Here is an 18642-nt window from a genome sequence, read left to right as displayed (position 1 = left end):
CGCTAGTGGAAGACGCATTTTGGCAGCTGTAAGATGACATAATCGAGATGGCATCCTGAGCTTTATGTGTTCACTGTAGGCACAGTAAGGCTATTTTAATTGCTGAAACCTATCCTCTGTTATAATTATAAGGGTTGCAGGACCGGTGCAAGAAGGTTTGTTAAAGTGCCAACACTTCCAGCAGGGAGGTGTAAGACTCATTCCCTGGAATGTGAGGACTACTTCTTAGAGTAAAAGCAAACAGCGATGCTGTCCAAGCTGATAATTATAAGACAGGGTGTAAACACGTAACAGGAACGGAGGCTCCTATTGCAAAGTGGCAAAGAGTCAAGAGACTGGATCCACGTGAAGCCTAACCAGCTGCTGACATCATATCAAACTATGTCTTAAAGTAGGGAGGTGGCCATACCTTCTCCAAACAAGGACATCTACTGTATATATAAATATATATGTATAGGATCAAAGGGACAAAGGTTAACATTAGGCTGCTGTTGATAGAACTGTGACTTGCCTTGATTTCCCTTTAAGAGATTTCATATCAGTTCATGTCATATCTTATGTAATAGGTATCATTGCCTTACGTAACGGAGCATGCAGTTTATATGGCTAGGCCACTGTATAAATGCAGATTTGCTATTGTGTGGTCTAGGAAAACTGATTGACAACTCCTTAAGAACATAAGGACTAACATATATAGTCATGTATATGCTTTATAGGTTCCATCATGTCTCTTACCATTTCACTTGTGCACCTTCCTCTGATACTTCACATTCAAACTCCACTCTTTCTCCAACCATCACCACTTGGTCTTCTAGAGGACGGAGGACCACAATCGGTGGCTCTGTAAGAGAAATACAGAATATCATCCAATGCAGGGAGTCCTTGGGCTGCATCCATCTTCTTCAGGCAGTGGGATTCAAATACTGATCATTCACGTTTGTTCCAACCTGAACTCTCAGTTTGCTCATCTCTAGTAAAGAACCCTTGTCCCAAGATATAACTTACAGCAGCATGAATTTTATCAGGTGGAATGACAATGTGACATTGATTTATTTTCTATGTTTTCAATGCGCTAGATACACGAAGGGGCGAGGGGCAGTGGCATGCAAGCAGGGAACCCACAAAATAATGAGTTATGATGTGCGAAGGATGGTGACACTTCTGACACATTCAAGTGTCATTCTCAAACTTAATGTCAAATATTTTTCACAAGTAATTAATGTTGAATCTATAGTTAGCAACGGCAAGATCTAGCGTCTTTGTAATTTATCTTTATTCGTTTTCTTGCTGTTATAACATCACCTGTATTTAAACGATAATAGGGGGAAAATAGCTCTTGTTGCTACCTACTATCTGCAAGGTGTTATTCTCTGTCCGTGACTAGTTTAGTATGCACAGTATTTTACTGTTCTCAATATCTCATTCACACCATGACAACTCTACAAAGGGTTGTCTCAATAAGACAACCGCTAATCCAAGGCTAATGTTAGGGCATAAGGTGTCACAGATGGGTAACTTGCTTAGGAGAGAGCAGATTTTGCCCTGGTGGACCTGGTCTAGCTTCTTTGTCTTATGGTGTGTTTACCCAGACAGATTATCTGAATAATTTTTGAAGCCAAAGCCAGGAACAGGCTGTATACAAAGAACAGGTCATGAAGGAAAGATTGGGATTGCTCTTTTCAAATTCATTCCTGGCTTTGGCTTCAATCAGATAATCTTTCTGTGTAAACACATTAGTGGATATCTGCAGCTGAAACTCTTAGTGATTTGGTCATACTCCTTGCTGTGACTCACTAACTGACTTACATACATGATGTCTGTATTCTATAATAAAACCTATGGTCGGGGGATGTGCTGATGTAAATGACTACGTTGTTGTCTATCTACCCACTACATAGATGGAAATATAATTCTAGCAAGAAAATAAAGGATACAAAGGAGTTAAAAACATGTCTGCTTTCTTCTAGAACCACAGCGCTATGCCTGTCTATGACTTTAGTCGGGTATTGCTTTTCAACTTCATTAAAGTGAATGGGTCTGAGCTATAATGCCACAGACAACCCATAGACAGAGGTAGTGCTGCCTATGGAAGAAAGTAAGCATGTTTTTACAATTTCACAAGCAAGATCATTAGAGCTAAAGATGGTCTTTTATAACTATATTATATAGATAAAAACCTTTTACAAACAGTTCGGTGAAGCACTTCTCCTCTCCAATGACACATGTATATGCTGCATCATCAGCCAGCGAGCAGTTGTTAATAGTCAAAATCCTTTTATTCCCAATGCTCTCAAAGATGTACCTGGGAAGTTCAAACAAGAATATGAGTGTCGCTGCCTTTAGCCATGGGTTTTATTGGTTATAATATTCAACATGTTTTTGGTAGGACCCTGAAGGGTGCTTGTTATTGTGTGCTGCAGTATAAGACAGGTCCTAAAGTTTATACTTTCATACATCTGCGCCATGACATTTTCCCAGAAATAATATTCAGAGAATGGGTGGTATAGGTGTCAGTTTGCTGGGACATGCTCTCATCATCAGAATAGGGGATCTGTGAGTAAGGAAGAGTTTGGTGTGTACCTGCCAAATAAAAAACTTAGAATGTCCTAGGGACATGTCAAACATTTTGATCAGTGGAAATTGGGTATCCAGGCCCCTACCGATCATTAGAACAAACAGGGAGAAGGGCACAGCTGAATACCCATACCCAGAGTACATGTCCAGTCCATTCAAAGTCTGCTACATTCTGCATTGGGGCCCAAGTGATTAAAATGACACCTCAAGAAAAATAAATGACAGTAGAATTTGCTTACACTTTACTTCTGAGCAAACATCTAGTATAGCAAATAAATGCCTAACTGAAAAGGAAACTGCCCTCCTCCCATTTCACAGCTCGGAGTGTCTCTGCACCACACTTTAACAAGCTGAACCTTTAACACTGTAAATGTCAGACACCTTGTTACATGGTTCACCACTCACATACTGCTATATTTTACTATACGCCGGAATGTTTCAGCAGAAAATACAGGAGCGCATTTTATTATTAATTCTGTGTGTCATCCATTGATAGCGTGGACTGATGTACTAGGTGCATTGACCTACTATGGACTGGCTGTTGGCAAGGAAATTTTGCTTCTCTCTTCTCTTTGCTCCTTATTCAGCTATTGACAGATGAGTGTACATGGTGTACTTAGGCAGATAGTTAAATAAGACACAAGAATCTAGCGCTGGATAAAATTAAAGCTGTGACAAGTGGGTAAAAAGATACTATCAACTCCTCAAGACTCTTATTAAAAAAATCTTGCATCACTTTTCTTGACCCTTGTCCCTTAAAACCTCAACAGAGGTGTAAGATTCCTAATTTTGGAATCAGATGTTTTTGGATTCCTATCTATTGAAGGAGGTTCTGCCATAAAAAAGTATATTAACATTTTCCTTTAGGGCCCTATTCCACGGGACGATTATCGTTTGGATAATCGTTAACGATTAACGATCTCAAACGACCGCTATTGCGAAAGACCTGAAAACGTTCACTCATTTCCATGGAACGATAATCGTTACTTATGATCGTAATTGCGATCGTTTCTCTTCGCTATTTATTCGCTATTGCGTTCGTATCTATTGAGAACGACCGAACGATGTCTTATTCAATGCGAACGATTTGCGAACGAGCAACGATAAAAATAGGTCCAGGTCTTATTAAAAGATCAACGATTTCTCGTTCGGTCGTTAATCGTTAACTGCATTTCAACCGAACGATTATCGTTCAGATTCGAACGATTTAACGATAATCTGAACGATAATCGTCCCGTGGAATAGGGCCCTTACTCTATAAAGCAGAAGACGTCAATTGCAGGTGTTGCATCATATGTACAATGTGTATGTGTTTAATGGGTGCTGAGATAGGAGCTACCATTTGTTCTATAGGAACATTTATGAAAACTTACTTGCTGAAGGATCATTTACAATTCCAAGGTAAACCCAAAAGGCACCGAAGAAAGCAAATAAAAGAAGAAAAGACAATATGGATTAAATACTTGTAATTTTCAAGCAGTCATTATATAGACACAAGTAAGACCATCCTGATATTTAGGTCATAGAAACTACGGTATTGTGTTTACACATTTTAAAATGTATCCTATTAAATTATAAAGGTGCGCAACTGGGCTTACCTAAGATCCTAACAATTCCAGAGACGAAATAGGGATGAGGTTAATTTGTAGTGCATTATTGTGGAGTACAATGTTACATCACATACGAAAGCCATGCGGTATGCCTCTAACACACCTTCCACACTTGTGCCAAATACACTGTTTAAAAAAATTAATCTGGTATTGTCAGCTTTGCCATAATATTGTTTTCCATCATAAGAATAGTGTTACATGCTGTGCTATTATTAGCATAGTACCCTATGGATGTGTTGGCAGATAAACGTGAAGGTCCATAGGTACGGTAAAGATTTTTATTGAAGCATATAAAAATAGTACCAAATAATTTTTTTTTCTAAAACACGTTTTATTTTTTATATGCTTCATTAAATGACTTCATCTATACTGGAGCTTTAGACCTTCACGTTTATCCATTGGTATCTTCTGGGATATGGCCTTAGACTTTGCCACGTGCTCCTAACCTGGGAACCTGTGATTGTGCCTGGGATACAGTTAGAGGCAAGCTTGCCATTTTCTCTATTTGTGTATGTGTTGGCAGAGGCTCTGAGATATAGGAATATAGATTAAGATACTGTTCACATTGGTGTTTTGCCTTCTGTTCAAAATAACAGCCACAATTCTTACATGGTGGTTCCAAAAGGATTTTGATGGACCCAGTTGACTTATATTTTAGGGTTCCAGTAAGGTTTTAATAATTCTGATGGCATGAATATCACTATTATGGCCATCAAAAGTGACTAATGAAGGCTAATATAGTTAATACATTACCTCTTCAGTCTCCCGGTGTTCTCTTTGGTCTCTCACTGGAGCCATTGGTGCAACTTCAGAGCTGGTCTCTGAAGTGACAGGCCGCTCAGCAAATCACTGGCTGCAGCGGTCCTGTCCAGGCCAAAGATTGGCTGAGCAACCTGTCACTTCACAGAACGGCTCTGAAGTTGCACTGGCGGCTGTGGGGAGAAGCGAAGAGGACATCGGGGAGCATATGAACTTTATTATTTTCTTTACACAGTCATCATTAGCAATGCGCGCCAGACGGACAATGATTTTAGGTCAGGACCTGAAAAAGACACGATCAGTCAATGATCGGTGTCATCAGATAATTGTTCTCCTTATTACACAGAGTGATAATCTGCAGGATTGGCCTGCTTTGGCAGATAATCATTCCATGTAATAGGGCCCTTAGGGCCATACTACTGCTAGTGATCTATAGGAGGAAGCGAGCGCCAATCGCTTAGGTCAGTGCTTGCTACCTCCTTATTCCCCACTTGCTATCTGTGCTATTGCACGCACAGACATAGAGTGGGGAGGAGCGGGGGGAAGAGGGGGGGGGGGGTGTAGGGGCGGTGCAGGGGGAGCTGCGGGAGAGGCTCCCTGGATGACATGGAGCGTCAGGCAGCAGACCATCACTATCGTGATCAGAATTATTCAACCTGTTTTAAGAGCACAATCAGATGACATCACGCATGTCGGCTAATTGTTTTTTTTTTCACAGGCGCTATTACACCAAACAATTATCGCCTGTAACAGACGGTAATCTTTCAGGTATGGCTGATAATCTTTTGGTGTAGTAGGGCTCTTAAGCTTTGTTAGGAACTTCTGTAAAAATCCTGGACAAAATAATGCAGTATGCAACACTGTTTTGTCCAACACAATTTTGAACATCATGGTGAAAGCCCAATAGATCCCATTACAATTACAGAGGCTGGAAGGGGCCAGTGATGCGTTGGTTGCCAGGGGAATACCGCTCTAAGTAATGCCACCATATTTTGTCCAAATAATAGTATCATACCCAGCCTAAATAGTACACTGGTTAAAGAGTCGGTCAAGGCTGATGTGGATTTTTCTGAGGGGAGTGGACATTTAGAACTTTGCCCCTACCAAGTCCCTTATAATCAGGTTCTCATAATCCTCTTACCTTCCAGTAACACGAATCTCTTGACCATTCTTCAACCATTTCACCTCTGCATCAGGATTTGCTACTTCCACAACTAGCTTCATCTTCTGACCCTTATCCACTTGGTATGCGGGATCCAGCTTCTTCAGGAAAGCTAATTGAAATTACAGATAGGATTGTTATAGACAACAACTACAATTTACCCAAAAACTGCAAAAAATGTTAACCCAGAAATTAAGAATGGCAGAAATTAGGGATGAACAAAGCAAACCCAGTAAGGCTGGAATTGCAATGAAGTTTGCAAAAATTTGCTTCTTTAACAAAGCACATTTTTGTGAACCTCGTTTTAAAATCGTTAAACATGGCAGCTACAAAAAAGGCATGCTAACCTGTCCATGCTCCTCCAGAGTCCTCCTCTGTGTTTCTGGTGTCTCCAGCCACCAGCCATTTGGTGTCTCCAGCCACCTCCTGTCCCTCAGTCAGTAATTGGCTGAGCGGGATTTTGGCTGCGGGGGACACCAAAAACCAGAGACCGAGGACACTGGGGGAGCATGAACAGGTAAGCAGAGATGAGTGAACTATTGAAACACACCCAAACAACTGAGCAACTGCAATTGTTTAGTTGCTTCAGTGCAGTTCATGTAAGGTTCGGTTCGGACTAACCCGAATTTTACGCCAAAGATCTGAGAACCTGCTGAACTTAACTTTTGAAAGGTTTACTCATCTCTAGCAGAAATCTATGTAAATAAAGTAAACTGACAAAATACTCTTTATTTCTGCCCCATTGGTCCTCAGTTTTTCTTTATCTGTTGTATGGCCCTATAAAAACAGTAACATTTTTGTGGGGTTCTTCTTTAATTATACATATATAGTTACAGGTGATTAAAGAGGTACTTCAGAGAAAAAAAATGTTTTTAAATCAACTGGTGTCAGAAAGTTATACAGATTTGTAGATAACTTCTATTTAAAAATCTCAAGTCTTCCAGTACTTATTAGTGCTGTATGTCCTGCAGGAAGTGGTGTATTCTTTCCAGTCAGAAACAGTGCTCTCTGCTGCCACCTCTGTCTGTGACAGGAACTGATGAAGATGGGAAGGCAACCGTAGCTAGTATTAATTACAGGTCCTATTCTTACTAGTAGGGCTCATATACAATGTTTACACTTTAAGTCAGAGGCATTAAAATTTTGATGTACCCCTTCAATGACAATGGGATTTGCTAATCTTTCTAGAATGGATTCTTTAGTGAACATTATTTCTGTCACTGTAATGTTAGGCTAGGTTCACACTGCGTTTTCAGCATCCGTTTAACGGATCCGTTTTTTTAACGTCCAGAAAAATAGGGTCAGCAACGTTTTTTGGTCCGCCAAAAAAAACGGATCCGTTTTTTTTTTATAATGGAAGTCAATGGAAAAACGGATGCACACAAATGAATCCGTTTTTTGCAATCCGTTTTTCATGCGTTTTTTGAAAAAAACGGATGCGTTAAACGGATGCTGAAAACGCAGTGTGAACCTAGCCTTACTGTGACAATCTTATCCTGGGAGAAGAATGATGTTGTGATATTCAAAAGGATATTGGAAGCCACAGAAGTAATCTGTGCTAGAATTATAGAGTCGTTTCCAATATCCATCATAGTCTATATTTTACAGAATATTATCAGCATTTTCTCAAATTTACTCATCTTTGGATCGAAAACATATGGGGCTAGGCCAGTTACATGGCTCCATTGTACACCAGGCTAAACAATCCCCTCAGAATAAGAATTTGGCTCAGAGACAATGGGGGTCTCTTAAATAGGGACACCTGTATGTTTCTATTCTATTTGCATATAAATATATAAATATTGCATTACTGTGAGACAATTTGCAAATTGGGGAAAGGCCAAGCAAGTGGTTATACTTGCGTAATTTACAGCTTAAGTAGCTAAGACAACATAACAGAAAGTACTGTTTAATAAACAAGCAGTTGTGAAATCCAGGGTTATTTTTCCTACTTTAACATCAGTAAAGCAAATTATGTATGCAATTTTTATAGAAAAATGTCCAGATTCTACATTTCCAATCAATGCAGTGTTACTAGACAAATTTGTTTGCAATACAAATTCTGGTTGTCTGCAGCTCCCACAAAGGCTTGGGAGATTGCCGCATACATTTTATGCATTAAACATAATTATAAACAAGTATGCTGTGCTTACCCTAGTGGTGGCTACAGGCATTGAGAATTTCATCTTTCTTTGGATCTTTTAAAATGTCCCTGTAACTTTATAAAACTTTTTATGTGTCCCCAAGATCAGGCATGGTCTGGGTGCTCAGATCCCTACTGAATGTTAGAGAGACCTGGGAGAAGCATCTGTCTAAGTGCTTCACTCCCTTCAATATCTGTCTCACTTCAGGAGATGGTCTCCATAGACTTACAGTGAAGACTGCCTTTTGGAATGAGACATTAAAAGCAGCGAGCCTGACACAGAATTGCTTAGTCAATCACTTCCCCCTTTTATCTAACAATCAGTGGGTATCTGAGCACCAGACGCTGGCACATAAAATTTTTTGACATATCTCCAGCACATGTCAAAACCCTTTTAAGGTGCCAATGCCCATGTAATCATATATCTTCAGTTACATGCTTTTCCATAAAGCCATGTCCCCTTGTTGGGTGTCTAAAATTATAATCGGGCATGCACCCATTTTTTTCTAGCAAATGACACCATATATCTTGCGCATATGCAAAAGGATAGCGCGGCATTATCTGTAGTGCCTCAGTTATAGAAACATTCAGAGCTTCCAGGTAAACCTCCTTCTTACCTTCACTCTTCTTCTCCTCCTTCTTCATCTTCTTCAAACGTTTTAGGAGCCCGCGGAGATCGGTGATACCATACTGGAAGGCAATCTTCTCATACTCTGAGGGAGGTGCTCCACGCAGGATCTCCCAAACATCTACATCTGGTGAGACATCCTGCTTTGCCTCATTGCTGTCAGAAGAAATATTGTCAGAATACAGCCATGGATGCCACCAGCCTAGCTCTCAGGATGGAGTAAGAAAATATTATAGTGATAATAACTGGGCGCAAAGGATTTTAATACTTATTGCATAACCCCAGAAAAAGAAGAAAGCTATAACAGGTGCCTAACCTAGTACTTGCTACCACTGGATTAATATGGGTTTGCACTACATTATGATAATGAGGCCCACTGTGACATATAATAGCATTTGTATTATACGCCTTAAGTAGATGACAACTTCTGTATATGTGTTGGTGAAAGAACCTACTGTAGCCCTATAGGCTTTATAGTAACACCATTTGCAAAAGATAAATGACTATATGCCACAATAATGCAGTAGGTACCAACTTTTGCATCATTTGAGTAATGTAACTCTTACGTGGTTGCCATGATGCATCTGATATATTTCCATTCGAGGAAATGTAATACTTTATGACTTGTAAATATCCTTTCGATACTCGGGCCACTTGTGTTAGACATTGCATGGCATACATTTCTATGTAATCGTAGTTTGGTAATTGTGACTCCTGCAATAAGATAGACATTACACAATCTATCCTAAAATGGAATTGTAGGATTCGGACTGATCACTAAAATTTTAAATAATTTTAATGGGATTTTGATGTCCAAGTTTAGCAATTACATGACATCCTTGGGTAATGTAAGGTGACTGTGAGCTAGAATAAAGAGAATAATATATGGGCATGTAATCTCAAGGAATTCATGTAAGAGAAAAAAATAACATAAAATAGAGATTAATCCCGCCAGGCTATTTCATCTGGCATGACGTGTTTGTATCCTTCTTTACTCATAATGTAATCTGTGGCTTTTTGAGGGTCGGATGGGGGAGGGGGGGGGGGGGTGTACACTTTGAGCTGGGCGCCAGGAAGGTGCAACAAGCAACTCTGCAAGGAAAAAAAGTCTCTCTACGGCTCTCCAGTTACTTCAAAGATCCTTTTTTACAATGAAGTAAAGCTGCTATTTACTAGCAATAAAGAAGCTGCAAATAGAAATAGGTTGTGTAAACCATCGTGCTTTGGCTGGTGTTCAGAAAAGCTGTGAGCCGGTACTGATGTATATATGACACCGTAAATCACACTGGAACATGTGTTTATAGGGGATATTAGCCCATCAGCACTTTACGTTGTTAAGGGCAGTAAATCCTTTATAAAGAGGAGACTGAACACTGGTCAACAGCATCGGAGGGATTAAAACATGAACTTACATGGGCGATGTTGAACTTACATGTTGATACAGAGACATATCAGAAGTTTTTATGAGTCAGGGTCTTAGTGTTCCGACCCCAACAGATTGGGAGGACGAGTTGGGAGATGCCTGCACTTGTGCATTCTCTCCCAACTCCATGTCATGTGACTGAGATGGCTGCATTAACCGAATGTACATATGTATATATGTTTGTATAATGTTGTCCCTTATATTCCCATTTGCTACCTCCCTTACCTCTACCCTTTCTCTTTGAGATACTCCTCATTGACTGTGTATTAGTTATAATTTACATGTCCACTGACAATTGGTTCCTATACAGAGCTACACAGGCTTGATAAAGGTCGAGGTTCAACCAAAAAGTCGCCATCTGTAGCCACTGCTTGTATTCTCAATGATCTTTGACACCATACTTTATGTCCAGTTGGAGTATGTCAACTTATCTTTTTTTTATCGCTTTTTGGGTGCCATGATTAATTGCATTCTGTATGTTAGGGGATGAGGAACCCTGTATCACTAGGTACCAACTAGTACTGGGTGTATGCAGTACAGTGAGAACTGCATAACATGAGTCTATTGGCCATGTCACTCACATAGAGTAGAGAAAGAGGCGACAAGTACACTTGATATTTTCTGGCTTCATTCTAGTGGCATGACATGATGACATTATGCTACTTATCATGTTTAAATGTTAAATGAGGGAAATCTCCCATTAGGAGGATACGTTTATCCTACAAAGAGTGCCTCATTCCCTGTAGGGCATAGCCTATGCATATATTATGTGGTCAGTCCATTCATGTCAAATGGCAACATGTACTAATCAATTTCTCCGGTAGTGGCACTACAGAGAAAATAAATGCTTGTTGGCGTGTTCCCCAGCAGATTGATGGCTTATGAGGAGTGAAAAAACAGGTTATCTTCAGTGGACCAAGAAGGACAATCCCTTCAATCCCAACAATTTGTATTTAGCTGTTAGTGACATAGTAACATGACTTCGGGAGACAATAATGGTCATTGTTGTTAAACTCTAGTTATCTAGTCATACACCCCTCAACTTTGTGGGAAGACCTTTGTGTGCTTTGGGTCTTACCGATTTACAGATCGCAGGAAACTGCTGGACTTGCAAAGAGGCATTCAGAAAAGCATGCATCGAAGACAGTACCCGCATCACCGGGGCAAGAGAGAGCAAGACACATCAGTGCAAGGCAATCACCATAACCACGATAACTTGCCAAGACCGGCAAAGAGACAGAAAGGCAGACATAACTTCTTGGACATGCAGTACAAAGAAATTGTCCATTACATGCAAAAAGAGAATGTGCCAACCAAAACAAAGTGCCAAGAGTGCAAAACCTGGAACAAGAGAAAGAGAAACCACAAAACAGGCAAGTGAAGTGTTAGCATTATAAAGCTTTTTCTTTGACAGCATTCGTGGAGCACTACTGTGTCATCTTTAAGGCATGAGACAATCACAGAAAAAAAATGTGCTAAATGACCTTTGTTTAAATCAATCTCTATAGTATATAGCTATGTAAGCTTTTCTATATTAACAGCTCAATATAAGATGGTTGGATGAAGGAAGGAAGCTTCTAACTTATGGATGGATAACTAGCCATTGAGAAGAATGATTATCTGTTATGTCCAGGTTAGTGTCTATGATGTGTACAAATGGGTGTTCTGCGACTGGAAATGCTAGCATGTTGTCTTTACACATTTTGGGTCTTAATACCCATGTAATCTCTTTTCTATGGTCATCTCCTAATTGGTTTAACCTTTCCATTTTTCCATTGACATACCTTTCTATTTTTCCACAGATCACTACTATAATACAATGCACTAGTCATGTAGTGCATTGTATTACAGCCTATATTCAGCTTGTCAACGATATGCAATGTCCCTGACGGTGCTGAAGACACGACCAGGTACTCATGCAATAAGCTGCCATGGAGACCCATCCACTTTGGAGACCACATCATTCGTAAACCAATAGGTTAGTGCTGCACTGCAGACACTTAACATGTTGTGGTCACGATCTGACTGGAACATGTAAGGGGTTAATATACCAGGAATGGAGGTTTCTCCATTTCTAGTAGATACAGTGTGGACCTGTTGTAAAAAGGCCTCCTAAAATAAGGACCCTTAGTGACCACCATGAAAGGATGTATTGGCAGTCCATTAATATTAATGGCATCTTAGGAAAGAACATTAAAATTTGATCAGTGGTGGTCTGTAGGGTCCAGTGAGTGGTCCTAATCAATCATTGGCAGCTATCTATGTGTGAACATTTATACAGGGAAGGCTATGGATTACTGATTAGGAACACTGAAGTCTAGAGTAAGTATATATCAATTTGCTCAGATCCTTCGGCTCTAAAACAAGATACCATTAGATTGAACAGCATGTTCCCTTTAAGGACCTACAATTGTAGGCCAAACATTAGTCATGGTCTCATCTTAAAGCACTTTGGCCCAGATTTATCAAAGGGTGTAAAATATAGACTGGTGTAAACTGTCCACAGCAACCAATCATAGCTCAGCTTTCATTTTACCAGAGCTGCAAGCTGAGCTGTGATTGGTTGCTGAGGGCAGTTTACACGAGTCTATATTTTACACCTTTTGTCCTTTCTATATAATTTCCTTAAAGAGGATGTACCACCCGGTACATCCTCTTTAACCTGAACCCACGGATCAATCGGCGCCGGCACGGGGAAGCCCGTGCCGCGGTCCGTTTTTCGGACCGCCGCCCGATTCCCGTGCATGGTGCCGTTCGATCCAGCGGTATCGTCCGGTGCCGACCTCCATTGCTTCAGCACCGGCGGGTACCGCTGGATAGAACGGCGCCGTGCACGGGATCCGTGGTACATCCTCTTTAAGCTGAATTTGGACCCATTGCCTTCTCACTGTGAGGGTCACTAGTTAAACACATTTGCTCTGTGAATTGCTGTTACAGCATTATAGCTACAAAAACTGGCCTTTACATTGGGCCACATCTAAAGCAATATGGTGCAATCATTCTAAATTTGCAGGTGTTATCATAGTTTATTAAAAATCACCAACCAACTGTCAATGGAGCCTCATTTTGTGTGTAAAATATAGAAAATACAGTTTATGGCTATGTGCACACAAAATAATTTAGAGAAAAATTTAAAAAACAGCCGTTATTTTATAATGACAGTCGTAGATTATGATCACGATCATTGTTTACAGCCATCATTATAAAATAACAGCTGTTTCTTTGCCTAAAAAAGATGTTGAGTGAACATAGCCTCAAACTTTAATAGGATGCTAGTTTAATTTTAAGGGATGTTATAATTGGGACAGTTTCCATTTCAATTATAGCATAATGTCCTATAAAAGCTGAACTAGTCAGCACAGTTGTACTCACTTATATGCCCCATTACTTCTACAAAGTGTCCAACAGAAATTTGCCAAGAACTCTGTATCCTTAAAGGGTGATTCAACTCCTAAAGATATTCCCTATTCATAGGACATAGGAACAACCTGATCAGTCGGGGTCTAACTGTTGGGACCACCATCGATCATGTGACTAGAGAAAAACTGAGTGGAGCACAGTATGTTTAGCATTCAGGAATGTTTGGAAGCCCCACAGAGAATGCCATGCAGGCACGTTGTAGTCCATTTATTCAGGGGAGAATTTTCTTCAATCAGCTTGTTTCTTTAGGAGTTATGAATGCCACTTTAAGAACAAGAAGGTTCCTCTGACTGTAGTATGCCTGAGAGCAGAGGAGCCACCACCACATATACATTTTAATTGTTACCAGGACTGGCAATTTGGCAAGACACACTGTACACATCATAGGCTGGTGTTGGTGCCAACTAAACCTGGATTTAGGGTGTCTAATCTGAGTAAGCATGGTCTAAGATTGGTAGACAAGGGGCTTGCTCTTTTTTTGTTTTCGCCTTGATTCCTAGTTTCAGCAGTATTTAGGTATTTTTCTGATACAGACTTGCTGACTAACACCAGGATATGCAGAATGAGTTATCTGACCCAATAAAGAAACCCTGAATACCCTGTCTGTGGATGGATGCCTGGCTTTGGAATTTCCCCTGTTGTGTCGCAATTCTCGCAACTGAGTTAGACTTTGACACAATAGGGGCCACCCTGGTATTTTTCTATTTTTGTAGGACTTAAGGGGCTACGTATCAGGGTGGTTTGGTGATCTCCTCAGTTGGAGGTACCCCTTAGCAGCGGATTTCCTTCCCAGGAGGGATATCTGGCTGTTGCAATGTTTTGAGACTCGCAACTGAGGCTCCACAGATCCATTTTCCTGCATTTCCCAATAAAGATTTGGCAAGCATCTCTAATCTCATGGTACCTGCAAATGGCTGCCAGCACTGTGGAAGGCAATATTATCCCTTGAAGGGCTAACTAAAATAATTGTAAATAAAATTTGCACTTATGTGCCAGGTTTAGTATTATATGTTCTTTCAGTTATTATTTATCCTTTTTTTCAGTACACAAAGATAGGAATAACTTTATCTATGGCCGTAAGAGTTATATAGGATTCAGGTAACTACCCAAATGTATAAATCTATTCAATAAGCTACTTGCAAAAGTTGATATTGGAACAAATATCTAGTCATGGCCAAGTTTTTATGCCAATGACCACATTAATGACCAATATCATGATATGTATAGGTCCATCATTTCACTGTGTTCATTCATTTCTTCACACATATTTATAGTAACCAAAACACTTCTATCCAGAATAACTTGCGTTAAGGAGTCTTCAGAAGCTTTTATGTTCCTTTTTTCACAAAAGCCATGAAGTGATGAGTGATACATCTGGCAAACAGGCAGTGTGGGCTTAATATAGTAGCACAGCCCTTTCTTCAGACTATGAGGCATGCTATCCCATTACTCATTGGAGACCAGCTGTCACTTCCACAGAAAGGTGCCATTCCCTCGGAGAAAAAGACAGCTGCATTTTGTACTCTCCTCTAGATTTTGCACTTTCTGGAGCTCGGGGAACACTCAAGGTGTTAGTGAGTTGGGGGCGTTGCAATGAATAGCAGAATCGGTAACAATGACTCACTAGTTAGATCTGATCAGCAATGTCAGAGAATATTTGGTGAGTGCAGCATTAGCTAAGCGTTACTTAATGCGTATTGCTGGCCTATGGATCAGTCCAAGTCAATGGCATATTAGGCTTGGCCAGAAGCATCAGTAAAGCTAATTCGTTCATGCATATGACGGGCATATCGTGAAGAACTTACTCTCTGTATGCAGGATCAATGTCAGAGAAAAATAAGAAAAAGTTATAGAATAAAAAGGAAAAGTAAATGGTAGTTTATGCGACATGTCATAAGAAATAGATAACAAGTACAGTATATAGTGCAACAAGCTTTGGTATTAAAAAGAACAAAGCAAACAATGGGAACTGTATAAATCAATGGAATTAAACAAGCTTGGCTAAGAGCACATAGAAAGGGACATCAAGCATTGTGAGAGAGCATAGGATAACATTGGAAAATGCAAGAGGGCATGTGCAACAGCATGACACAGAAACAAAGCAAACAAAAGGGATACGGTAAGCACACAGAACAAAAAGGATGCTACACAATGCTAGAGCACAGGACAAAAGGGATGCTGCAAGCAATGTTAGCACTCAAGTTAGGCAGAATACACCAAACAATGCTAAAGATCAGGGTAGGCAGAATGGTGCAAATAACACTGGAGCACAGGACGAAAGGGATGCTGCAAGCTATGCTAGAGAACAGGACAAAAGGGATGCTGCAAGCTATGCTAGAGAACAGGACGAAAGGGATGCTGCAAGCTATGCTAGAGAACAGGACGAAAGGGATGCTGCAAGCTATGCTAGAGAACAGGACGAAAGGGATACTGCAAGCTATGCTAGAGAACAGGACGAAAGGGATGCTGCAAGCTATGCTAGAGAACAGGACAAAAGGGATGCTGCAAGCTATGCTAGAGAACAGGACAAAAGGGATGCTGCAAGCTATGCTAGAGAACAGGACAAAAGGGATGCTGCAAGCTATGCTAGAGAACAGGACGAAAGGGATGCTGCAAGCTATGCTAGAGAACAGGACGAAAGGGATGCTGCAAGCTATGCTAGAGAACAGGACGAAAGGGATGCTGCAAGCTATGCTAGAGAACAGGACGAAAGGGATGCTGCAAGCTATGCTAGAGAACAGGACGAAAGGGATGCTGCAAGCTATGCTAGAGAACAGGACAAAAGGGATGCTGCAAGCTATGCTAGAGAACAGGACAAAAGGGATGCTGCAAGCTATGCTAGAGAACAGGACGAAAGGGATGCTGCAAGCTATGCTACAGGATAGGGATGCAGCAGCAAGGTATGCAACAAGATACGCAACACATGACCAAAAATATTCAAAGTAAGACAAAAAAGCAAGACAGAAGGAGTGTAGCCAGCAATGACAAAACAAAAAACAAAAAGTGAGAGCCAAGAAACTATAGCAATACAATAAGGCACATAGCAAGCAATTCTAGGACAATCGCAAGAGAAATGTTTGCATCCTGCAGTAGTAAAGCATGGAGGAAAGAGCTACTGCAAGCAATTTAAGGGAACGGGAAAAGAAAGGGAATAAAGCAGATAACAATGGTTTAGTAGAAGAAATGAGATGTAGTCAGACATGACATAGCTAGAGGTAAGGAGATCAAGCACTACAACAGAGCAGAAAATCTGGATCATAGCAAGCAGTTCCTGGATGCTGCAAGCAATGTACTAGCATTGCAAACAGCAGACTGCTGGCAATTGAAGCAGCCTATGGTGTACCTTCCTTATGGCTAGTCAACTCTCTGTCAATTTCCTGTAGATAATAGTCTACAACAATAGAAAGCTTGAAGGACAGTTAACCCCTGTGCTTCTTGCCAGCCCTCCCCAGAAAGCAAAACGTAGGACGCAGGGAGCAAGGTAGATTTGCCACAGACATTGCAAATAGCAGGAACAGGGGATATAGCAAGCAACAAGAGAAAGCTGCGCAAAGGGTATCCATGTAGTCAGAGCCAATGGAAACATATAAAGCTAAAGATCTACAAAGCTGTAAATCTACATGACACAGAATGGATGAATCACAATACATCTATAAAGAATCAAAATCTAAACAATATACATATTGTCATATACTATGTAGAAAATACACTGTATACAAAATGAATGGTAAAATCTGCCATGTTAATATGGGGTGTTTATATTTTATATCCTTACTAGCTCTCACATGGAACAGAAGTATCTCATTGATGGACTGTGGGAGTCTGGATATCAGTATCATGTTACATAAGAAGCAATAAAGCGGAGATAAAATGTTAATTCTGGCTGTCAGTATCAAACCTTTAAATATATTATCCTTTTGGAGAAATATATCCAATATGTATGCCAAGCACATGTAAATGATCACCAGTGGATAGTAATTCCTCAGAGAATGTCAGTCTATGCTCATAAGGATGAACTGGGGACTCTGGGTTTGAGCTGTTCAAAATATTAAAGCATCAATTGAAATGTTTCCCTTATTGTCCCCCTAAAATTCCCGACTTAGTGTTTTAGTAAAACAACTGTAACTCATAAGAATTATGAATCTGGACCTAAACAACTGATAGCCAAGGTCCCCACTTTATAGCAGTTTTAGAATGAACAGTCTTCTAACTTCTATAGTTAGGTCCATCCTGAGTGTGGTACAAGCCTTGTGAGAGGGGATATAACGCATCTGAACATGAGTTCTACAACATCAGTGTAACAATACAGAAATGTGGTATGTAATGTAGCATACCAGTGATTTCTAGACACTATTGTGGTTAGAGAGATGGCAGATTACTGGGCACAGTGGGGTATATCACTACTTAACACACTCACCTTTTCTTGAGAAGAGCACTAAAGTCCAGTTCTCCAGCTTCCTCAGCCCCATCTCCACTGGAAAAAAACAAGGACCAAGTATGAGTATTTTGCTATACTGGCGTTATAAATGTAGGCTCTAATGGCCCTATGACACAGGACAATACTGCCCTGCATAATAAACCTAGCGAACAGCTGATTAATTTGCAAGCGCAATTTTTTGGGCCGATCACATTGGTTTGGCAAATGATGTTAGGAAAAAGCCGCAAAGACAATCCAGCAATCATCTATGCAGACCTGCCTGCGCAAATGTGGAACCAGGTAATAAGCTTGTTAAAGGGATTATCCAAAGCTACAAAAATATGGCCACTTTCTTCCACAGACAGCCCCACTCTTGTCTCCAGCTTGGACGGGGTTTTGCTGCTCAGTTCCATTGAAGTGAATGGAGCTTAATTGCAAACTGCCCCTGAAATGGAGACAAGAGTCGTGTTGTTTCTGAAAAAAAAGTGGCCATATTTTTGTAGCAC

The 18642-nt window shown here is 40.4% G+C and overlaps 1 protein-coding gene across 1 annotated transcript in view; it reads right to left on the bottom strand.

Moving 5' to 3' along the window:
• Window positions 1-18642, bottom strand: part of MYBPC3 (myosin binding protein C3) — an 88834-nt gene that overhangs the window by 46316 nt on the left and 23876 nt on the right. Inside the window, exons 7-12 of the mRNA XM_069965842.1 lie at window positions 18137-18193; window positions 8866-9032; window positions 6085-6217; window positions 5435-5437; window positions 2178-2302; window positions 736-841 (exon numbers count right to left, since the gene is read on the bottom strand). Coding sequence (XP_069821943.1) covers window positions 736-841; window positions 2178-2302; window positions 5435-5437; window positions 6085-6217; window positions 8866-9032; window positions 18137-18193 — 591 coding nt within the window. The remainder of the gene's footprint in view (window positions 1-735; window positions 842-2177; window positions 2303-5434; window positions 5438-6084; window positions 6218-8865; window positions 9033-18136; window positions 18194-18642) is intronic.

Source organism: Dendropsophus ebraccatus, chromosome 4, assembly GCF_027789765.1.
Source record: "Dendropsophus ebraccatus isolate aDenEbr1 chromosome 4, aDenEbr1.pat, whole genome shotgun sequence".
Lineage (NCBI taxonomy): Eukaryota > Metazoa > Chordata > Amphibia > Anura > Hylidae > Dendropsophus > Dendropsophus ebraccatus.
Note: the sequence above shows the minus strand (reverse complement) of the source record. Positions and strands in the feature narration are given on the sequence as shown.